At 47.4% G+C, this 25,178-nt stretch overlaps 1 protein-coding gene across 3 annotated transcripts in view; it reads left to right on the forward strand.

Moving 5' to 3' along the window:
* The window catches only part of LYST (lysosomal trafficking regulator), a 3,752,809-nt gene that overhangs the window by 3,191,893 nt on the left and 535,738 nt on the right, over positions 1-25,178 (forward strand). For all 3 annotated transcript variants that reach the window (XM_085611970.1, XM_085611971.1, XM_085611972.1), the window contains one exon: positions 4,091-4,321. In XM_085611970.1, coding sequence (XP_085468096.1) covers positions 4,091-4,321 — 231 coding nt within the window. The remainder of the gene's footprint in view (positions 1-4,090; positions 4,322-25,178) is intronic.

The raw sequence follows: 25,178 nt of genomic DNA on the forward strand, positions 1-25,178 counted from the left end.
CACCACAGACAGAGAAAAAATGATGGCCAGAATTGAGGAAATTCACAACGAGTTGAAACAACTAGACCAAGAGGAAGTGAATAAGTGTCTGGATGAAATCAAACTGAGAGTGATGAAACACGAGCAAATTATCAAAGACCACAAAGCCGTGAAATTCCAACGAGATAGAAACGATTACCTACAAGGAAGAATTTACACTTTCTCAAAAAAATTCGAAAACATTCGCCGCCAACAAATGTCTGCAGCTGGTACTAGCGCAACTAGATTGGCTGTGCCAAGTGAGTCTGAACTGAGCTCGGAGGTTGAATCAGATACGGATGCCACCGGTGAAACCGTCCACACATGCAATGCACCAACACCTGTTGAAGAATTCGGTTTTTTACGCATGGAGCGCATCATGAGTCTAAGACCAAGACCGATGCGCCAAGACCAAACAACAAAAGGACAAATTCCAAAAGGAGACGAAGAAAAAACAGGAGATGGGGCAAAAATAACACAAAGACCAGGCAATCCCACATACAGGAGAAACAGACGCAGATAAACATGGATACAGCCAACCAGAACACAGTTATAAATCTAACCGACATGGCGCTAACTACAGAAGAAGAAAGAATTCTTTCCCTTGGTCTATCCTTTTGTATTAACACAAACTTTGATTATACACAAACCAGGATTGATTTGTACAACTTTACACGTACACTGAAATTACGCAAACATTTCTTCAATAGCACTAACAGTAACACTCTGGCCATCACGGAGACACCAACTGCTTCGCGATCAGAAGGACTGAATGTGGCTGATATGAACATTCTCAGGGATATCACCGAATTGGCATTTGAACAAGAAAGCTGCCCATTCACTATCACGCAAGCAGCTATTGGATCTGACCTGAATATTTTGGAATCTGCACCTACGCCTTTTAAACCTAAGTCTGTGTTTACACCGCTCATGCCTAAGGACGGCATTGACATCTTTGCAGAAAGGGTGACTAAGGATCTTAAGGATTTGGCTAAAGAGAGCAGCAGTGATTTTATCAAAACAAAACACAACGTCAGAATGGAATACACTAATGTAATGGACAAAATCAAAAAACGAACTGACATTGTGGTGCGCTGCTCTGATAAAGGAGGAAATGTGGTTCTTTGGCCTATCGAAATGTACAATAAGGAGGCGTTAAGTCAGTTACAAGACAAAGAGTGTTACAACCGCATTAGTCCCACAGGCATCATCAGTATAAAAGAAAAGTATCATAAGTGCCTTTACGAATGGAAATGTGGAGGTCTCATCTCAAAAGCCGAATTTGACTTCTTAAAGAACGACTATCCTATCACGCCCCAACTGTATCTACTTCCAAAGATACACAAGAATGCTCAAAATCCTCCTGGCAGGCCAATCATATCTGCAATTGGCAGCCTTTTCGAAAATACTAGCAGATTTGTGGATTTTTTTCAGCAACCTTTCGTCAAAGAACTTCCAGCATACATCAGAGACACTGGCGATTTCCTGACCAAAATTTATGATTTATCTTGGCATGATAATTTTGTTTTTCTGACCCTTGATGTACAAAGCCTGTACACTAGTATCAGGCACAAAGATGGCCTTAATGCACTCGAACATTATTTAGGCACCAGACCCATATAGTTACATCACCACACAGTCATGTTACTACATATGACTGAGTGGTGTCTGGACAATAACATCTTCATCTTTGACAGGCTACTATACAAGCAGACACAAGGGACTGCTATGGGTACCTGCTTCGCCCCCAGCTATGCTAATTTGCATATGGGCTGGTGGGAGGAGCAGGTACTCATGAAAAAATACGCAAGTCACTTCACTAACAATGTAGTTCTATATAAAAGATATATAGACGACATTTTTATCCTATGGCAGGGTACTGAACAGAGTGCGATTGATTTTGTGTCTGACATTAACGAGAACTCTCTTAACCTCAAGTTCACATGTACTACTAGCAAAAAATCTATTGTCTTTTTAGATCTTGAATTGTATATAGAGAACCAGAAAATACAATCTAGGACGTTTAGGAAACCAACGTCAGGGAATGCCATCCTTCATGCTGACAGTTTCCATCCTCGCAAACTCGTAGAGAGTATTCCATATGCAGAATGCCTGAGGATGAAACGAAACTGCAGCACTCCAGCCAGTCTTCAGACATCTACAGATAGTCTCTTTACACGGCTGAAGAATAGAGGTTATGACACCAAAACACTCAGATCAGCACAACATAAAAGTGAGAAATTCAAACGGGAAGATCTTATTTTCAAGGATAGCACACAACAATCACAGAGGACAATAGATTATACACCTAGAATCATCACAGGTTACAATACTTATCATCAAAATCTAAGAAAAATTCTTTACAGACACTGGCACCTAGTACAAAATGACCCCACCATAGGACCAATCTGTACTAAATTCCCCCAGTTAGTGTTCAGAAAAGCAAAAAGCATGCATCAGGAATTGGTCAACAAAGCACCTATACACACCAAGGGGGGCACTTGGCTAAGACCCCAGAGGGGCTTTCAGAAGTGTTCCAAATGCAAAGCCTGCAAATATGGAGTGAACACGAACCATCTCCCTTCCCCTTAGAAAAACCCCATTTGAGATCCGAGGGAGTTTTTCTTGCAAAACGGATTTTGCAGTATATGTCCTCCGTTGTACCTGCAACAAATTTTATGTGGGGAGTACGATACATCCAGTACATGTCCGGATATTACAACACCTCAGGGCCATCACTAATGATGACCCGACATATCCGGTAGCTAGACACATCAACTTGCACCACGAGGGCAAAATAGAAGAAATATCTTATTTTGTCATTGACAGTATTGCAAAAAACATCAGGGGAGGCAACAGACAATTATGTCTGAGACGTCTGGAATCTAAATACATTATTCTTCTGGACCGCAAGATCCCCAATGGGATGAATGCTGATGAAGCACTTAATGTACATCTTTAGTAATTAGGAAATGCCAACTGTACACGCATCCCGCTCCTGAAATCTGATCCTTAACATATGGTTCCTTTTTTCTTCTTTTTGATTTCTCCTAATCCCTTAACTTTTCTTGGCACACACACCATTAAGGTACACGTTTTATTTTTTTTGTGCTTGTCTGCCCACTTGGGCTTTACTCTGAAAGCAAAAGTTAAAGTAAGAGTGAATACTGCGTTTGACTAAATTGTATTCAACAAATTATTGAAATATTATGACTCATGCTTTTTAATTATATGTCAAACTAAACTACAGTGTTCCTCTTACAACAATGCATTTATTGTTTCACAAGTTACAATTATGATGTGTTTTCCAATTTAACAGTGAATTTTTTGTTTTATGGTTGAGACATACCGGTTATTTCTTTTATGTCCATGTATACAGTTGCTGTGGCAACCATGGTGGAATGTGCCTCGCTTTGGAGATATAAACTAAAACTGTAGAGGGACCAGATGTAGTGAAGAAGACGGTTTTCCCGTCGAAACGCGTCTTGGCATCCTCGTGAAATAAAGTATATCCTTGATTTACTATCCCACGGAGTCAGCGCCTGGATTTGTATGCGCATTGAATTCAGGACTGGTTTAATATATATATATATATATATATATATATATATATATATATATATATATATATATATATATATATATATATATATATATATATATATAGATAGATAGATAGATAGATAGATAGATAGATAGATAGATAGATAGATATAGATATATAATTAGTAATAGATTCTGGGGTCCCCGCACATGGGCGGGAGTTTTCCGTGCTTTTGACTTTGATGAGGATATCCATGGAAGAGAACGAGGATTGCTGTTGTCTGAGAAAGTTTTCAAGACCTGTTTGATGCCTTGGAAAGATATTCTTAAGGTGAGGAATCTGCAGGAAATCTTGTATCCACCATAAATATTATTACCAGAGGGAAGTAAATATTACTCTAGTCTTTATGAAAACGTTCACCTAGTTCTCTTCATCTGTCCTGTCAGTCAGAATTGTTTTTTAAGTTTGTCTATCCATTTCTTCGAACCCAAAACTTTGTATCATTGTTTGCTTTATATTGTATTTTAGACATATTTTGGAATGGATGTTACTGCAGTAGATGACCCTGTACAAAGGAGTGCTTTGGAAACTATGATTAAAACATATGGACAAACCCCTCGTCAGCTGTTCCATACACCACATATTAGCAGACCTGTCTCAAAACCAAATGCTGAGGTAGAGTTACCTGCTGCTATGGGTCTGCTTGTGCAACTTGCCTTTGGAGAAACCAAGGAGCACACAAAGGAAGTTGTATATCAAGTAAGTTATTCCTAAATACTTTATAAATTTATATTGTATTAGCTCCTGTAAACCTTAATGTAATTGTATTTAATTGTCATTCACTATTTGTATTATAACGTGAAAACATGTTAATGCCAATCAACAAAAAAGTATGTATTGTTATGATCTACGATTATTAAAAATTCACAAATGCATACTGGATATTCTTTCCCACAACTGAAAGTGCATGAATTTGTTAAGCTCTTGGTTTCTTGTGGTAGCTAGTGTTTAATTTGATCCAGTCTGACTAATTTTGGTGTGTCAGGACTGACTGTTTTTTTTATTAAGTAGCTCCTGGCTGAATACTGGTGGGGCGAGCCGGAGGTACAAATGCGCGCACACTTTGCAGTGAAACAAGCTGAAATAATTAGAAACTGAAGCAAAGTTATTATTTCCACAGTGCAAAGATTAAGGTATTAAAGTGGATACAGCTGTCACAAACATACGAGTGAATTGTGCATACTGTATTGCTTCCAAGGAGAACTGCACTTGCATTTTCATAAATGAAGTAAAGGGATGAGTTTGATCACACAGGCACCTGCAGCTCAGTAGGTAGGTACTCATTCCACTCCATGCTAACGTACATGCAAATAGGTCCATGATTGCATTTTTGTCAAAGTGCTGTCTCCTCAATTGGAGTGTTGAATCTATCGCCTGGTTTTCATCCCATGATCTGCTATAAACTGGCTGCCATGCACACTCCGGCCTATCCACTCTTCGGAGGTATTTTAGGTCTCCGCTAAATAGACATTTAGCTACCTGGCCACACCTATTCTTTTCAATATACATAGAGTGGGCTTTGTGCCAGCTACTTGCTCATGATCGTGGGGCTTTCTTGTCTATCTCACTGGCCTGCTCTTGGTTCACTGACTAAAGTGATACCAAAGGGTATGATGGATGGAGCGTTTGAGCAAATCAAATACTCACCCTCAATCAACTGATCTGGGTTTAATCCATCATCATTCTTTAGCTCACTCCACCACCCCAGTTCAGACATATGCAAATCAGTCTGATCCTGTGCCTCATGGGAACAGTCCAGCCCGAACTGCCAAGCCATATCTCCCCTGGACCGGAAACAAGCATCCTGGGACCGGTTTCGGGTTCATAACCTTCATCAGCCAGGCTATCTTGAATCCAGTGGTAAAGTGAGCACGGGACCCACGTCTGGGCATACCCTGCCAACTTAGGGCGAACAAAGCGATACCAAAGGGGATGATGGACGGAGCGCTTGATTCCGAAAAAGGACGGCAGACTGCCTCCGATATTGGACCTCAGGATCTTGAATCTTTATCTGAAGCAAGAGAAGTTCAAGCTGCTCTCCCTTGCGCAGGTTCTTCAGGCGCTGAATCAGGAGGACTGGGTGGTGTCGATCGACTTGCAGGATGCGTATTTCCACATCCCCATCTCCGGTTTACGGTAGGATCGCAACATTATTAGTTTGCGGTCCTTCCGTTTGGTCTTACTACTGCACCCCGAGTCTTCACGAAGGTAATGGCAGTGGTGGCAGCACATCTCAGGAGGTCGGGGATTTCGGTTTTCCCCTATCTGGACGACTGGCTGATCAAAGTGGAGTCGCCGGAGAATGTGCTACATCATCTGCAAGTAACAACTCAGCTGTTGTACAAATTGGGTTTCTCGATAAATGTGCCCCAATCTCACCCGGTGCCCTCTCAGCGCAACCTGTTCATAGGGGCGGTACTGGACACTACTGTGTGTGGAGCATTCCCACCTCCACAAAGGATTCTCGACATACAGGAAATTATTCCTTTATTTTACAATGGAGCGGTCGTTCCAGTCCTGAAGGTCCTTCGTCTGCTCGGTCTGTTTGCTTCCTGCATTCTGTTGGTCTACCATGCACACTGGCACATGAGGGCGCTCCAGTGGTGCCTCCGCAGGCAGTGGTATCAGCACAAAGGAGTTCTCAGGAAGACTGTGAGGATCTCCAGAGAAGCTGCGGCGGATCTGTCTTGGTGGAGCATGGACGGCAATCTGTCTCAAGGAATGTCCTTTCATCTACCTCCATCGGTGGCCACAGTAATAACGGATGCATCCACTTTAGGGTGGGATGCACATCTGGAGATCAAAGGTCTTTGGTCTCCAGAGGAAAGGTTGCTTCACATCAACCTTCTGGAATTGCGGGCGATACGTTTGGCACTCAAGGCCTTCCTCCCTTCCCTTCGCGGTCAGTCGGTTCAAGTCCTCACGGACAACACTACCGCGATGTGGTATGTCAACAAGCAGGGAGGAGTGGGGTCTGTTTGTCTCTGCAGAGAGGCTTTGCGTCTCTGGTCCTGGGCTCAGGATCATCAGATTTGTCTGATGGCAAATCATCTGGCCGGAGTTATGAACGTGCGTGCAGACAGTCTCAGTTGGCAGTTCTCCGCCGACCACGAGTGGAGGCTCCATCCAGAGGTGGTTCGTCACGTCTTTCGGACGTGGGGAACTCCTCGGGTGGACCTGTTTTCCACTCACAAGAACGCTCACTGCCCGTCATTCTGCAGTCTCTAGTATCCGATGCAGGGAGCATTGGGGGACACGTTTCAGTTGAGTTTGGGCTCACAACTCCTTTACGCGTTTCCTCCCATACCCTTGATTCCTCGGGTTCTGAGGAAGATTTGCCAAGACTGGGCCCAAGTCATATTGATCGCCCCGGATTGTCCAAGAAGGGTGTGGTATACAGATCTTCTCCACCTCTCCTCGTGCCCTCCGCTCCGTCTCCCTCTGAGGGCAGACCTCCTCTCGCATTTGGAGGGGCAGGTTCTACACCCCCACCTCCAGAGCGTACACCTTCATGCCTGGAGATTGAACGGGGCAACCTGAATTCTTTTTCTCTCCCGCCTGATGTGGTAGATGTAATTTTGTCTGCCAGACGTCATTCCACCAAATCTATCTATTCCTATAGGTGGTCTAAATTTGTACTCTGGTGTGGAGAGAAGTCAATTGATCCTTTGAAGGCTCGTTTATCTGACATTCTGCAGTTTGCCCTTTCTCTTGCTCAGCAAGGTTTTGCTGTGGCTACTGTTAAGGGATACTTATCGACTTTCCTTTGCTTGCCGGATCAGCCGGCATTGTTTAAATCACCTTTTGTTCTATGATTTCTAAAGGGCCTTACGAACAAGTTTCCTCCTACTCCCTTTATTGTGCCTCAATGAGACTTAAACATTGTCTTAACTTATCTTATGGGTTCTCCCTTCGAGCCCTTACACAAGTGTCCTTTGAGACTGTTGTCTTTTAAGACGGTTTTTCTTATTGCAATCACCTCGGCAAGGAGGGTAAGTGAGCTTCAAGCTCTGAGTTCGAAACCCCCGTTTTTGACCATTCATGCTGAAAGAATGGTACTCAGGACCAGGGCTGCATTTCTGCCTAAAGTGGTAACTCCCTTCCATCTGGGGCAGTCCATTACCCTCCCTACCTTCTATCCTCCCCCTCACCCTTCCAAGGAGGAGGAGAGACTTCACCGCTTGGACCCTAAGAGGGCGGTGAGCTTCTACCTTGACAGGACAAAAGACTTTCGAGTTGACGACCAGCTCTTTGTGGGTTTTGTTGGCTGCAGGAAAGGCAGAGCGGTGCACAAGCGCACCCTTTCCAGATGGATTGTCTTGTGCATCAAAATATGCTACTCTTTGGCTGGTAAGGAACCTCCAAATGGTTTAAGAGCCCATTCCACTAGAGCTAAGTCTTCCACTTCTGCTTTGTCTAGGGGTGTTCCTGTGGAGGACATTTGTAGGGCGGCAACTTGGGCCTCCCTCCACACTTTTGCAAAACATTATTGTTTAGACTCCGAGGTGAGGAGGGACGGACACTTTGCTCGTTCCGTCCTTTAGGACTTTCTGGTATAGAAGGGTGGACACCCTCCTCCGGGAGTGGGGATTGCTGTGGGAATCTATTCACAAGGTGAGGAATCCACTGGCAGATGTATCCATCAGAAGAACAAGTTACTTACCTTCGGTAACGCTTTTTCTGGTGGATACAGTATCTGCCTGTGGATTCCTCACTGACCCACCCACCTCCCCGTTGTCCATCCTTGTATACCTTTAGTATATGATGGTGTTTCAAGATGTATTTGTTGCTGTCAAGGGCATTGTGGTGTTTCTTTTGGCCTTCTATTTTATTATCCACACAGTGTGTGTTGATTTGTATATTATCTATTGTGTATACTGTGTATATATTGCTGTCAGTCCGTCCGTGTGCCTCGATGGCACGGAAAAAAGGGCGGAACGTACGTCATCACGCCGACGAGGTCTTCTTATGGAGCTGCTGACGTCAGTGGAGTCGCGAGCGGAGCCGTGCCTCTGTGACGTCGTCTTCGACCTCATCGGCGTGGACTGCTACAAAAGTTTCCGAATGTTGCTGGCGCAGGGGATATTCACAAGGTGAGGAATCCACAGGCATATACTGTATCCACCAGAAAATGCTTTACCGAAGGTAAGTAACTTGTTCTTCCGTCCCGTAAACAGGCCACCTATATTGTTTTCTGATACTGTGGAATAAAACATACAACGTTCTATGATCAAAGTCAACACAATAACACACAACACCAGTGCTTCATTAAAGTTACAGGATGACACATTCAGGCCTGCACATAAATTCATCTCTAAGTTGTCAGAATAGGAAAGATTGAAGAACCATTGTCTAAGGAGGAGCACACAAGACTGCCATTCTCCTGTGAATCTAAGGTTGAGCCTATTTTGTCACTGCCTGGGTCACTTTCAGAGCTGATCAGGAGCATTCCACCATGTTTTGTAAGAATGAAAGAACCCACCACTTCAAATGTTGTATTCTGAGCACAACAGGGTTAATATTCTAATTTATTTTCAGCAGTCTGGCCAATCCGAAACCAGACTTGTAGTTTCTTCCATTCAGTGGAGCCATCTGCACTTTCTATTTAGTCGGTAACTGTTGGGATGGGAATGCCCTCAGTATGGTGTACAGTTGTGTTCCACTGCCCTCACTGCCATAGTGTGAGCATTTGGTATGCTGGTTTTTGATTTTTGCCCCAGCCTCTTGCTAATCTAGTGTGTGCTCCGTGGTGGTCTAGTCCTTTCACTTGACATGAGGGAGCTTCTGGACCTGGAGGGGCACACTTAGGGTGCCCTCATTTGTTTGACAGTGGACTACCATCCCTGTTACGTGTTTATCATGTAGAGCTGTGGTGGCAGCCTACCGTGTTTTGTGTCAGTGGTTGTGACCAGATTTTTGTAACTGTTTCTTTGTAGTAGAGACCTACAGACCCACTTGTCTGAAGTTCTATGCCATAACACAGGTCATAGTGCTATGTTATGCATGTGTGTACTCTTAGTGATTCATGCATTACGCATATGAGTGAACCACAGTAATGAAGGCCTTTGGGTTCCATTTTGCACGCAATGGAGGTCAGGTTATTTTCCCCAGACAGTGGAGTTGTATTGTCAACATTCTTGAAGCTGGGGGGGGGAAGCCTAGACACTGAAGTGGGGAAATAGTTCCCTTTAGGAATTTGATTAGGTCCTTTTGCTGTGAGAGGCCGTGTCATTTGTTCACAGTGTGAACGATCCCTTAGGAGAGGTCAACCTTTTGCCTCTTTCCTGATCACTGTTCAGACTGTCTGTTGATGAGCTAAGTGCAGAAATCCCACACCTCTTTGTGCCTCTGTCATGGGTACTCCAGCTGGAGACTACTATGCTGTCCAGAGCGCCACTCTACACAAAGGCTATGTCTGGAAGACAGTCTGGAAAGGAGACCTGAATTCTGACATGAAAGGAAGAGCTGTCTCACTGTCTTGAATGCACCTGGGGGAAGACCTGCCTGTAGAGAGAGGAAGAGTGTACTCGTCTTGCAGGAGGTGTGATAATCTATGGTGAGCAGGAGGAGCTGACCCCGAAGCTCAGGGTCCATTCCCCCTTCAAGGACCCAGAATAACAATCTGCATGCTCTAGGGATCAGAGAGCAGTCTCCCCTGCCTGAGCGGCCTTCACCATAGTAGTATCCTGAAGTGCAATCCTTAAGTTCTGTCTAAGCGGCCTGCATTGTGGAACTGTCCTAAAATTGTGCCTGTGAGGACAGTTCCGCCATGATCCTGAAGTTCTGCCTGAGTGGACTGCGCTATTGTTCTGACTAAGTGAGCTTGAATGACTGGGCCATTGACCCTTCATCACAAGCCAAGCCAGAATTGTGCTGCAGATGAAGAAGTGCACCACTGACAGCTCACTGTGCTACTTCACTACTCAACCGTAACCTAGAAGCTGGCCTGCTACCAGCCAGAGACCACTGATGACACTCGAGCCTAGACAGGCTCTAGATGGCAACCTCCACTGCTGCTACTGCAGATTCCACCCACCTTACTGGAGTGCTTGTAGTCTGCTTGTCTCCACCTGAAGAGGAAGAGAGATCCTGATGCATGCAGCGGGTCCCTGCTCTGATTGGCTCCTCAACAAAGCTTCACAGTGGTAAGATTAAAGAGCATTTGGGACTGAGACAATTACCTAAGTGTACAAAACCTAGAAATGCAGAAACGCTGCACTTGAGCATGATCCCTGCCCAATGTGATATTAGAATCAAACCCGGAAGTAGAGGAATAAGCATGGGGGGTAAGGGGGATTACAGATCCTCAAATACAGTGGTCCCGCACCAGTGAGATATCCATATATTCATATTGTAGGGGGATTTGTTTGGAGGATATTTACAAAAGAGAAGCACTAGTTGATTGTTGAGCTCTGAACGTAAAGCACCCCCCCACTCTACCACCCTGAGAAGCCTGTAACTGGGCATTATCACTACCTCTGAGAGTCAATTTCTGAAAGGGGTTCTTCTTGGTCAGTTTTACATAATCATAATAGAGTGGACCCTGGGACATAAGAAGCAAGTGAAGCCAGCCCCTAGGGGGTGAGGCCCAGCAAGCTTCTTCTTGCCCTCTGGCATCCCAGACAGGCTCAGACAGTAATATAAAGTATTGATTTGAATATCTCCTGTGTGGGTCATCTTGAAATGGCAGTATTTATGACTCATAAACATAAGTTGCCACGGATTGAAGAAGGGTTTATTAAATGCATCACAAATATAAATGTATATTTAAAACATTGTTTCAGCACTAGGTACAACAGTACGAAATTCTAATCACAACCATTTGTAATTCTTGTTTCACAACTTTAAAGTTCTTATTATCTGATAGAGACTTCTAGCCTCGGGTTCACTACCTTTGAATTTCCCCAGGCATCAGACTTGATCCGGAAGACTTTTTGTGAACAGTACCCCTGCGTGCTGGTAGGTGGTGTTGATTGGCTCAGCATGTGTTGCCGTCATTGTCCACACCGGAAGTGACGTCCGCAGTGTAGGAAAGTAGGGTCTTTCTGACATAGTTATCCCCACTTTTTGCCTGATGTCAGTGTGTTTTGACTGTAGTACACTGGGATCCTGCTAATCAGAACCTCAGTGTCTGTGCTCTCTCGCTTCACTTCATTGGAAGTACTTTGTACACCCCACAATTGGTATGCTGGTGTACCCCTGTAAGTCCCTAGTATATGGTACTAAGATACCTAGGGCATTGGTACACCAGGGGTCTCCCATGGGCAGCAGCATGTATTACGTCACCCATAGGAGCCCATGCAAACTGTGTCTGTAGGTCTACCATTGCAGCCTGCGTAAAATGGTGCATGCACCTTTCACTTTAGATGTAAGGTTTTCCTTACATCCTGATCACTACACTTTAAACCTATAAGTTGCACCTAAGGTAGGCCTGACAGCCTACAGGCAGGTTGCATGGTTCTAAGTGTCAGGGTGCCCCTGCATGAGCAAAGACACTCCTGCTAATCCTGGAGTCTATTCGCTTGCTTTGTAAGTGCGGGGAACCCCTTTTACGGTATGAAGTGGACACTGGCCAAGGTGAGATCTCCAGCTACATAATAGCTTCTCCGAACCCGGTCATGTTTGGTGTCAAGCATGTTGGAATTTTGCGACTGCAATGATTCCGGTGCTAGTTGCATGATCCTATGTACTGGGATGCTCCTTAGAGGACACCCCCATGTCTACCTGTGTAGTCCTACAGGGTCTGCGTGCAAGCTGGTGCTGCTGCTGACCCCGGATACATTTCTGCCCTCCTGCTGCGGGGCAGAAGAAGGCTGAACAATGGATTTCCTGTAAAGGAGAGGTGTAACCATCTCTCCTTGAGAAAAAGGTGTCTTAGACTATAGTGGGGGTGCTTCCGAGCTCCTCCAGATTACATTGAAGGGGACATTTGGTGCCCTGTTTGCATAAACCAGTTTATACCAGTCCAGGAGCCCTTTGCTCCTGCTCTGGCATGAAACTGTCTGTCTGGTTACCCTGGGAGCATCTGCCTGGTCAGTCCACCTGAGTAGCACCTCTGACCCCCACCCTCCCACCCCCGACAGGTGGGTCACCACAGAAGACGCCCATCCCTTTTTCTGGGTTACTAAAGGGCTACCTTGAGGGTGTATCCTTAGATTTGTCCGGACTTTGTCTTCACCACCGACTGGCTTCATCTGAAGATCTGTCTCAAGACTCTTCTGCTGTTGGGCACTGAATTCTGCTGCTGGAACGAACCAGGAACCAAAAAAAAGACAGCTTCTGGTGGGAAGACTCCTAGTGCAACTTTGTCTCCGAGCTCTTCCAAGTTCTGTAACTTCTGTGGCTGTGCATCCTCCTAAGTCTCCCAAGACTCTGCCTGCATCAAGCTAGCAAGAAGGAATCTCCTTTGGAGTGAAGGAGTCCCTCACCTGCATCCGCAGGCACCTCAACAATGACAGCTTGTGGATTCTACTGTCCCACGGGCACCTTTCAACTCTACAACACAGGTGATGGTTTATTGGCTCTCCAGAGGCCTGGCCGTCTTTCTTGCAGCTTGGGAGACTAATCCCTCTCCAACTGACTGGCACCTCATCCCTGTGCACCGTGCCTGTTTGCCGTTGCCAAGGCGTGTTGGTTTTACTGACTAGAAATCTGCAAGATCCAAGAAACCCCAGCCTCGCACAGCCCCAACAGTGACGTCCTCCCTGCTTCCCCAGCGATGTGGGCATCCATCTTCAGTGTGCTGCCGAGGCCTCCTTGTGCCTGATGCCAGAGGGTCTGACTTACCCTTGCTGGGTGAGTCCCACAGAGTCCCACAGACCTTGCTGGTCTCATTCAGCGTGGGACAGCTCGTGGACGGCTCCTATGCTCCTGCATCGTTGCCTGGGCTCTTCAGCTGCATCTTCAAGACCTCCGTGCTACTGCAAAGTACCTCCGACAAGGGCTGGCATTGTGCTCCTTCTTCTCCTGGACAACTCTGGGTCATTTGGACTGTGTCCCCTCTCTTTGCAGTTACTCCTCATCTGGAGTCCACGTCTGGGTTCCACCAACCTGTTCCATGAGACTCTATAGCAGCTGGACAACTGAGACCCTCCATTTACTTCAACGTGCGGTTCTGACACCTCTTCGCACCTATGCACCTGGGCATCCTGGTGTAGGTATCCTGGTTCTCTGGGTATCCACGGACGGGGGCGTCATCCAACATCCTAACTGGTTTCTTCTGGGTCCTCTGGGAAGGGCCCTCAATCTGTAAACTCCAATCGCGACTTCCCCATGTTCTTCTATGAACGTTGACCCGGCGTATCACCTCTGCACCCAGGCGCTTGGGAATCATAGCCACTTACCTTTGGTGGTTTCTTTCTTCTCCTGGTCCATAGATCCTTGGGTGGTTGTCTCATTTGGGTACTCATCTTGCATTCCATTGTCTTAGTATATGGTTTGACCCCCCCATAGGGGTCCATGTGTTTTATGTGCTTTACTTACCTGTTTTAAAGTATATGTTACTGTGTATTGATATCTCTGGGTAGGTGATATACCAAAGTAGTGTTAGTGTGTAATAAATACAAGGTATTTTTCTAACGCTGATGTGGTTCTTGTGAGTAAGCTTTACTGACTGACTAAGTAGTATAGTACTCACTTTACACCCTCCTGAATAAACCCTGGCTGCTCTCCACAGCTCCCCCTTGAGAGCTTTGATTATTAGGTACTATTACAACTATCACTAAGGGTTGCCTGGACTCAGTGCAGGGTGCCTCACCAATAGGTGTACACTAAACACTAAGCCAGTCTCCTACAAGTGACACCTATATAGGCGCCACCCCGGTGTGCTGATGTGAGTTCTTTTCTTTCTGCGCCAGCCAGCACTGATCCAGAGAAGAGCCATCCCTCAGTCCTTTTTTGACTGGATTTTTTTGATGTTTTCTTGGTTGTTTTCGAGGTTTTCCTCCTGGTGTAAGTAGGATATTTCATCCAGAGAGACAGGTTTTAAGCTCTATGAAGCCTGTCAGTGGCCGATGTCCATGACAGATCCGTACCTCATCTGTCTGTGGTGTCTTGAGCACGACCACAAAGTTGTGCTCAGATTGTTGGGCCATGAACCTGAAGGCATTGAGGGAGCGGTCCCTGAAGCTCATGTTGGCACGGCATGCAACTCTGTGAAAATGGAGGTCCTGGTCGGGGGAAAGGTCCCGAGACCGTTTGCAGAGCACAAAGTCATTGTTGTTCCACTCCAAGTTCTCGGGACACTCGGGTAAGAGGCAGAAGAAGGAGTAAAAAGCTGAAGCGGTCTTCGACTTTTCCTCGTCCGTCGGCTAATGTGACTAGGGAGCATCGGCACTCGTGGCCTGGTTCTTTGGAGCCTGCTCCTGGTCCGACTCCGCCCAGCTCAAAAAGTTTTATAAGACCATGCATCTCATATTTGGGCGGACAAACCCCGTCAAGGTGTCTTTGAGCTCCGCTGAGTTGGAGGGGGCTCAATCTGGTTTTGTGCCGGCGACTCCAGTAGGCCCTCAGTGACCCATTCCTGGTTCCGGATCAACACCAGGTGTACCATCTCAACCTTCCCCAGTGCTGGTCCCGATGCCGGTAGGCCCTTTATTTCCCAGATCTGAAAGAAACACGTTAGTGATAGATTCCTTACCTTAGAATTACCCCCAGGTGTCAGACTAGATCCGGAAAGTTTTCGTCAGCAATACCCTTGCGCGTCGGAAGGTGGCGCCAGACTGCTCCGTGTCTGTCGTTGGCGTCGTGGTCGCCGAGATGACGTTGCGGCAGCTACTGAGAACACCGCCCTCGCGCGCTGACGTCATTTCTTTCTTTTTCCGTGCCAGCAAGCGCAGATCCGGAGTGAGTGACTGAGTTTTTTCGAGGCTTTTTGTCTCTATTTTTTGAGTCGATCCACTCCTGGTGCAGTAGGGAAGCCTGGCTTCGAGATCTGCAAGGACTGCTATCGCATGATGTCGGTGACGGACCCGCACTGCGTGTGTCTTTACTGCCTGGAGCGCGACAATGAACCCAAGTTGTGCTCCCACTGCCGGGCTATGGCGCCGAAGACTTTGTGGGAGCGGTCTCAAAAGTTGCTAGAAGTCCGGCAGTCGGCTCCGCGACGCTCAAGGTGCCGGTCCCATGGAAGGTCGAGGGACCAGTCGCAGAGTCGCCACCACCATTCATCGGGATCGAAGTCTTCGCACTCGGGGTCAGGTAAGACAAAGCATTCCAAGGAGTCGAAGAAGCGTCATCGCTCTCCGACTTCCCCTCACCCGTCGTGCGATGCGGCTGAGGGTGCGAGTGATGCCTCCCCCGCGGCTCCGGCAGAGCCTACATAGTCGCCCCCGGCCTACCCGCCCTTCCGTGGTCTATCGGCGACTCTGACCCAGCTGCAGTAATTTCTGTCAGCCATGGCTCGCCTCTTTGGGCCCTCGGGCCCCGCCGGTGCGCCTTTGGGCCCCACGGACCCGACTGGGGATTCTAGTCCTTTACTGCCGGCGGCTCCGGCATCACTGTCGGCTCTGGTTGACCTTGTGACACCTCCACCTCCACCGACGTCGACCACACCAGCACCACCTCTGACGTCGCCCGGCCCACCAGACGACGTCACCCCTGGTTTCAACCCCGATGTGGATACGGCGCCGGACCGGCATCGCTCGATGCCGATTCCTACGCCGATGGGGGATTTCCTTCCCTATGTCCATCCTCCATATTTTCGGCCTTCGGAGGAAGGGGAGACCTGAGAGGGGTCTGAGGACCCTCTCACAGCACAATGTGAGTTTGACCCGGACAGGGAATCCAAGAAACTGGATCATTTCGGTAAGAAGATTTTATCTTCTGCCAGTTCAGGGCTGCGTTCTGTGAACACCGCATGCCTCTTTGGCCGTTATTCCCACTCTGTGTGGCATACGGTGGCGTGCGTGCTGCCTCAATGTCAGGAGGTGGCCCAGCCAGTGCTCTCTCAAGCCATTGCTGAAGGGAGGGACACAGCCAAGTTCACTATTCGTTGTGGCCTTGACACCGCCGACTCGCTGGGCAGAGCGATTTCCACGATGGTGGTGCCTGGCTGAGGACAACTGGTGTTTCTGGGGATGTCCAGAACAGTTTAATGGACATGCCCTTTGGTGGCTATTGCCTTTTCGGCGAGAAAGCAGATAGTGCGTTGGAGCTCTTTAAGAACTCGCGGTCTACAGCCAAGTCTTTGGGCCTTTCCACCACGCGCCCTCCTCCGCCTTCTGCTTTTCGCTCCTTTCGTGGCCACCGAAGGGGCGCCGCAACACGTTCGTTTCAGAGCCACAGGCCTGCGCAGCAACAGTCTCAACGCTGACGTGAGACCCGCCGAGCTGGGTCAGGGGGCCAGCGGACGGGTCAGTCCACCTCCACCCCAACCACCAATGCCTCCAAACCTTCCTAGTACAGTTTTTCAGGCCCATCAAACGCCAGTGGGCAGCAGGATTCGCCATCACCTCCCCCCACTGGCGCACCATCATTTCGGACAGTTGGGTTTTACAAATAGTCCGAAGGGGCTACTCCCTTCCCTTCGAGACTACCCCTCCAGCCATGCCACCCCAGTACCTCCGTATGTCGGGGGATCACTTGGCACTTCTTCAACAGGAAGTCGAGGCCCTCTTGGCCAAGGGAGCCATCTAGCACGTTCCTGCACCAGAAGTAGGACATGGTTGTTACTCCCACTACTTTCTGGTACCCAAGAAGGAAAAGAGCCTATGTACTATCTTGGGCCTCTGGGACATCAATTGCTTCCTCCGGAAGGAGAAGTTCAAGATGTTAACTCTGGCTCAGGACTTGTCTGCTCTCGACCCTGGAGACTGGATGGTAGCGTTGGACCGGCAGGACCCTTTTTTCCTCATTCCCGTCCTGCCGGCCCACCGGCGTTACCTGCGGTCTACGGTAGGCCACGAGCTCTTTCAGTTTACCATGCTTCCCTTTGGCCTTACCAGTGCCCTTCAGGTTTTCACGAAAGTGATGGCGGTGGTCGCAGATCAGTAGTTCCAGTCTTCCCCTATCTCGATGACTGGCTGTTGTAGGCGGGCTCGCCCCGAACAGTCGTCTCCCACCTCCAGACTACGGCCGACCTCCTGCATTTGCTGGGGTTCTCCATTAATGTGCCGAAGTCGCACCTGATTCCCTCTCAGAAGCTCCTCTTCATTGGAGCGGTTCTGGATACGACGCACTTTCGGGTCTATCCTCCCGAACGGCGAGTCCAAGATATTCAGGCTCTGATTCTGATCTTTCAGCCTCTAACCTGGGTTTCGGTCAGGATGACCCTGAGGCTGCTGGGCCTCATGGCCTCCTGCATCCTGCTGGTCGATCATGCCAGATGGCATATGCGGGCTCTGCAGTGGGACCTGAAGTTCTGGTGGGCGCAGCATCAGGGGAACCTGTCCGATTACGTCCACATCTCGGAGGGCACTGCACAACAATTGCAGTGGTAGCTCACGAAACGTCATTGGGTCAATGACAGATCCCTCTCCCTTCCCCAACTGGAGCACACAGTGGTGATGGATGTGTCCCTCCTGGGATAGGGCGGCCACATGGGAGAGGCGGAGATCTCTGGTCACCGGCAGAGTCCAGGCTCCATATCCAACTTCTGGTGTTCCGGGCGATCCTGCTTGCACTGAAGGCATTCCTTCCCTCTGCCAAGGAAAGAGTTGTGCAGGTGTTCACAGACAATACCACTGCCATGCGGTACTGCAACAAACAGGGTGGGATGGGGTTGTGAACCCTATGTCAGGAGGCCCTGCGCCTCTGGACATGGCTGGGAACATCAGGGCATTTCCCTGGTGCTTCAACACCAGGCAGGTTCACTGAACGCCATGGCGGACGAACTCAGCCGCAGGTGCATGATGGATCCCGAACAGCGGCTTCACTTGGAGGTGGCGCAAGGTCTCTTTTAATAGTGGGGAGAGCCTTGGTTAGATCTATTCACCACCGAAGAGAACGTGCAATGTCAGCAGTTCTGTGCGTTGGAATTTCCAAGGCGGCACTCGCTAGGTGACGCTTTTCGTCGCGAGTGGAGTTGCGGTCTGTTGTACACCTTTCCGCCTATACCACTTCTGCCCAGAGTGCTGAAGAAAATCAGGCAAGACCGGGCCCAAGTCATTCTTGTGGCTCCGGACTGGGCTCGAAGAGTTTGGTATCCAGAGCTACTCAGTATGACCATCGATCCCCCGATCCGACTGCCTCTTCGGGAGGATCTTCTATCACAGCAGCAGGGGACGGTCCTCCACCCGAACCTTCCCAGTCTCCGCCTCCTTGTGTGGAGATTGAGCGGCGGCAGTTGATTCCTTTCGACTTGCCTCCTGAAGTCAGTGATGTCATTCTGGCAGCCATACATCCCTTCACTAAGTTGGTATACGCCTGCAGGTGGAACAAGTTTATGGCATGGTGCACAGCAAAGGCTGTGGACCCCCTTTCTGCCCTTCTTTCAGAAGTCATTCTGTTCTTTCTATCTTTGGCCCAGCAGGGTTCTACTCTGAGCACTGTCAAGGGCTACCTTTCTGTTATTTCAGCCTTTCTTAGACTTCCTGATCAGCCCTCTCTTTTCAAGTCCCCCGTTGTAAATAGATTCCTCAAAGGCATTACTCATCTTTTCCCTCCTATTCCCTTCGTAATGCAGTGGGACTTGAACCTGGTTCTCACATGTTTAATGTGCGCTCCCTTTGAGCCTCTTCACAACTGACGTCTTCGTCTGTTAACTTTGAAGACTGCTTTCCTGGTTGCCATCACCTCCGCTAGCAGAGTGAATGACCTCCAGGCTCTTTCTTGCAAACCTCCTTTTCTGTCTGTCCATCCGGACAAGGTTGCGCTCAGAACATGTCCATCGTTTCTGCCAAAGGTTGTCACTGCCTTTCACATCGGGCAGACCATCACTTTTCCCACCTTCTTTCTGCCTCTGCATCCTTCCAGAGAGGAAAAGAGGCTTCACCGTCTGCACCCAAAACGTGCGCTCTGATTTTACCTGAATCGCACACAACAGTTCTGGGTGGATGACCAGCTCTTTGTCGGGCCGTACACAAGCGGACTATCTCCCGATTGGTCGTCTTCTGTATTAAAGCCTGTTATTCTCTGGCAAAAAAGGAGCCTCCAGTGGGGCTGCGCGCCCATTTCACCAGGGAGACATCTGCCACTATGGCATTGGGACGAGGTGTCCCCTTACAAGACATCTGTAAGGAAGCTACGTGGGCCTCGTTGCACACGTTTACTAAGCACTATTGCCTGGACAGCCAAGTCCAGAGAGACTGCTTCTTTGGCCATTCTGTTCTCTGGGACTTCTTGGTGTGATCTTGGTTTGCAGGCCCAACACCGGAGTTGGTATTGCCGGGGTATCTATTTTAAGGTAAGGAATCTATCACTAACGTGTTTCTTTCAGATGAAGAAGTTTCTTACCTTCGGTAACAATCTGTATCTGTAAGAGACATTAGTTGGTGATATATTCCTTACCTCCCCACCCATCCTCCCCGTTCTGCAAACTGATTTCTAGGGTTAAGGTCATCCATTTCAGGGCCCTAGTTTCAAGGCACCAGTGGTCAGTGTCTTGCATGGTCCTGTGTTCCTGGCGCGGAAAGTCGTGTACAGAACTGACGTCCACACACGCGAGGGCGGCGTCTAAGTAGCTGCCACGACGTCATCTCGGCAACCACGACGCCAACGACGGATTCGGAGCCGCACGATGCCCGCTTCCGACGCGCAGGGGTACTGCTGACGAAAACTTTCCGGATCCAGTCTGACGCCTGGGGGTAATTCTAAGGTAAGGAATCTATCACTAACTAATGTTTCTTACAGATATATCGTTACCAAAGGTAAGTAACTTGTTCATTGGAGCCCGAGCTGTAGTCCCAATAGTAGGAATGGGAGGGGCCGCTAGACCCAAAAAAATACCTGCCATATGAAGAGAACCCTAATACGTACTGCTCTGAGTAACTGGGTGACCCCAGTGGTCTGGATACTTCTCCACATAATGGCATGCTTTCTTCCCTTACCGTGGCTACGAAGGAGGGAGCCTCATACCCAATGGTGGTGGCCTTTGCTCTCGTTGGCAGTCAAGACCATCATCTTGAGGTGCTGCAACTGGGAGTCTCCTCATCCAAACCCTTACTCCCATTCAGTGATCCCCTCACTGACATCCTGCCGGGGACCTTGTCCAAACCGAACACAATACTAGGGACTTACATGGGTACACCAGTAGCCAGTTGGGTGGGTACCAAAGTACTTCCCACAGTCAAATTTAGAGATGAAGCACAGTGACTGGGGTCCCGATTAACAGGATCCCAGTCAGACAAATCAGAAAACAGAATAACACCAGCAAGAAGTGGGGGTAACCATGAAAGCAGATCCTATTTTCCTATACATGGTTACTCCCAGGTCTATGTTTCACAGAAAAGTCCATCCCCTGTAGGGATATGGACCACCTCGAAAGTGTGGGATTTTTACCCTTGATTTGTTTTAGCCATAAGAGGGGCTTATGTTCTGTCTGAACAATGAAGCAAGTACTAAACAGGTATAGCCTCAACTTCTTCAAGTCCCAGACCACAGCAAAGGTCTTTCTCTCAATATCTGACCAACGTTTCTCCCTAGTGGTCATCCTTCTGGTTATACAAGCTACTGGTTGGTCCTGGCCATCTACAAAAGTACTTACCATGTCAAATTTAGGAAGGAAGCTCAGTGACTGGTGTACTGATAAGCAGGATCCTAGTCAGACTAGTCCAAAAAACATACTGACACCAGCAAAAGTGGGGGTAACCATGAAAGCAGGTCCTACTCATCTATAACTTTTAGGACTACTTATAACACCATCAAACGGGCTCATATGGAGCACTAGGAGAGGGATATGTGCACGAGTCATGGGTCTTACGTGTAAAATACTGTTGTAGGAATAGCGAGACTGAGGTTTTTTCTTAGAGGGACTGACTGCAAGAGTATCTAGCGACATTCTTTAGTGTGTATAATCTGGCATTTGTAAAGCGCAAACTACTCACCTCAATGTGTCTCAAGGCGCTGGGGGCTGTCTGGGAGATTAAGTGAGCTATTGCCCAGAGTCACATGGTGATGAGCTGAGCTGCTGCGGGGGCTCTAACTGTGGGGCCCGCGCTCTGGAGTCAGTCGCTCTAACCGCTGTGCCACACCTCTCCCTTGGTGTTTAGGGACGTTTCACTTCATGGCGCATGTACTCCATCTAAGACAAACTTGTCATGTTATCTGAAGGGATCTCCATCTGCTGTGGTCCATCCGGCTTTCAGCTTACTCTAATGGGAGTTATTTGATGTTGAATATTAAGGGCTTCTTTGGTGGCTGCTGAAGGGGATGGACTGGATCACATTTGCTCTATGGATTTGATGCATTGGGTGCTCCTGGGAACATCGACTGCGGTTGCGATGAACAGACATTTTTTATCTACTTCTCGGAACACATAAACAATCTGACAGTTTTGAGTCATGGGACTTTTTAATTTGGCCTTGTCTTTTTTTAATGCGCTAAATTGGTTTTAAATAATTCATATTTTTAACATTGTTCCCTTGTCAATTTTAGTATTTCAACATTTTGGCATTTCTGTGCTCTTTGATTAAAGACGCACAGTGCTTTTGATGATTTAAGGATTTCATGGATATAATACCTGATATTTTAGCATAGTTTTTGTAAGTTTTTTTAGTCGTCTTAACACCCAAGCAGGGGTGTCATGTGGTCACATTCTAATCAAGTGAGAACAGTATTACTTTGCATGTTCACGTTTAAACTTGACATCTTTTCTTGAACATTGACATTTGACAAACATTTCATTGTCTGCCTGTACCGGATGATATTCTCTGACACAGTTTTTGCTTACATTTCCACTTCATGAGCATATTATCAAGTACCCTGAACATTCTGTACCGAGGCTAAGTTCATTACGCACAATGTTGTCACTTATTCTTGTCAGCTTTGCGCCAGTGTTATCCAAATAGAATAAACAATAGCAGCCTGACTGGGGCCACGGCATGGCGGCATGAGTGATATTTATTTATTTATTATGTAAACAGCATCACTTCCTTGTTTAGTAGTAGGAGCATTTTGCTTACACTGCGAGATCACTACATGCGAGAATTTCAGCCCAGCTGATTCAGGTTTATTTTTGTGAGGGAGGTTGTCCAGCTCTCCACCAAGACGGACGCCCTGATGACACTTACCCACAGGTAATGGGGAGTTAGATCACCCCAAAAATATCAGGGTGGGGAAATGGACCACTTGTCCTGTGTACCAGGGTCTTTTAGTTTACGTGGTTGGGCATCCTTAAAAAACCCTCATATACGTACACTGGGGTAAGGCGGTATATCTTGATTCTCCGCCGTAGTGTATCGTGATAGCATGATCATTGGGCTTTTTATTGTCCAAATGCTAACCTCCCCATGGAGGAAGACCAACTGGTTGTACAGTAGTGGTCAGAAATAACGGAACGAGGGCGTGCTCGTGCTCTGTGAACTGTGCTGTTAAAATTCCTAAAGTCAAATCCCGTGTCCTTTATTCTTGGGGTACTTGACAGAGGGAAATTAAAAATGGTGTTCGTGCATGTGGATAAACTTAATTATTAGTTTAATGCACTGGTATAAATCTAGTGCTATCTGGTCAACATGTTTCAGCCCCATGCAGGGTCTAGAGGCTTTTGTCAGGACCGGAAGGTGAAATGGAGGGCTTAAGTGAGCTCTCCACTATTATTCTGGAGGTGGAGAAAAGTACTCACCACCTTCGATTTGAGGAGGTCAGACCGATTGTATCTGCTCCTGTAAAGACAATCAAGGATTATATGACAGCCTAACGTGATACTATACAATGCTAAGACGATGTTCTCGTGCTCTATGACCTGTTGACATCAATATTTTTAATCGATGGTCTGCGATGCTGTCGCGCCTTCTTTTACTACAGGGTGCACGCTTATTAAAAAAGGGGGGGGGGCTAGCTACAGAAGGGTTTTGTGAACGTTATCTCGGTTCTCTTAATGGTGTGATTCTTAATTGTATTGAAAAAGGTCGCTTAAGTTGTGCGGTTAGTTTATCGTTGTTATTCTCATAACCACTCGTTTTCCTATGAGAGAGCGAGCAGTGGTTGTTAGCTAATAAGTTTAGTGTGTTACGTCTCAATATAAGATTGTAGGGTAATGATAACAAACTGGAGGTTCAGTGCACTGAAAGCGTAAATCTATGTGAACTAACGGCGTTGCCGTCTGTTGATACAGCGTTACGAAGCCAAAACCAAGAAGCAAACTGTCTGGGTCAATTACCTTGTTTCGCAAGTTGGACATCTTCATTCAGGGTGTCAGTCAGTTAGGTGAGTGCCAATTGCTGCATGGAAGGGGAAAATATTAGGTTACTTAACTCACAGGTTACCGCGATGTGGAGAGCTCGCCTCGCCGTCGCTTACCGGCTACTCAGGCAGAATAGCTTGTTCTGACTCTGACGTTCCCCTGGATTGACGTGCTCCCGGTTGGGCTCATTTTTCATAGACCGGTTCTATTGAAATTAAAGTAGGACTAGTCGGTCTTGGTTGGCCTTCGGGAGGGCACTGATGGTTGGCATGATAGTCTATGGGGGATAAGTATAAATCGGTGTACGTATGTGAAGAAGGGATTCACTTTAGTATGTTCGCATCTTAAGTGGCGCCAATTGGACAGAGATAATGGTGGCAAATTGTTTTTGGCAATTCCGTTTGTTGATGCTCCCCTTTCACGGAATACATTGAGCAGTGTGCATAGTTGACATGATGGGCATCTTTAACATCTTGAATACCATTGTTACTCAGGTTGATAGTGCCTCGGGGTTGCCGAGAGTCTTTCCCTAGGGTCTTGTGTGTATGGAGATCACATCAGAGTGTAGTTAATAGAATAGGCATTTCTACAACTAGATTGTCATCGTTACTCTGGGTGATGGTGATGTCTGTGATTCGTCAGGAGTCTTTCCATTGAGTCTTCTGTATATGGGGATCACATTTGAGTATTTCACCTCTTTAGGGCGTGCCAAGGTATGGTATCGTTCAGGCCCTCTTTGTCTGTCTTAAGGCGTCATACCTATGTATCTCAATCCACACGGGCAGACAATCATGTACACCACATGGGTGGTATTGCAGTTTGTGTGGTGACGTAGTTCCCATTTTAGGTTTGGCAGTAGTTGTAGGGTCTTGGTCACTTTCGTGAGTTTGCAAACCGAGCAGGTTCCACATGGGTAGTGTCCCACTATAGGATTCAGATTCCATACTGTAGTCAGGGTTTCTCTTGGACAGATATCTCTAGGTCTGGTGTGGACCAAAATATCATTGATGTTGATGACGTGCAGGAAAATCAAACAAAGGATCATTGAGCATCTAAGTAACGTCACATGTAAAAGAGCAACAACACAAATGAGCAAACACTATATTGAAGCCAAACATACCGCAGAAGACCTGCAATGGGTTGTTTTGGAAACCCAACTGTTCAAAGGCCATAATGTTGAACGCACCCTCTTTGAAAAAGAACAGCGCTGGGTCCACCGCCTTAAGACAGACAAAGAGGGCCTGAACGATACCATACCTTGGCACGCCCTAAAGAGGT

Source organism: Triturus cristatus, chromosome 6 (assembly GCF_964204655.1).
Source record: "Triturus cristatus chromosome 6, aTriCri1.1, whole genome shotgun sequence".
Lineage (NCBI taxonomy): Eukaryota > Metazoa > Chordata > Amphibia > Caudata > Salamandridae > Triturus > Triturus cristatus.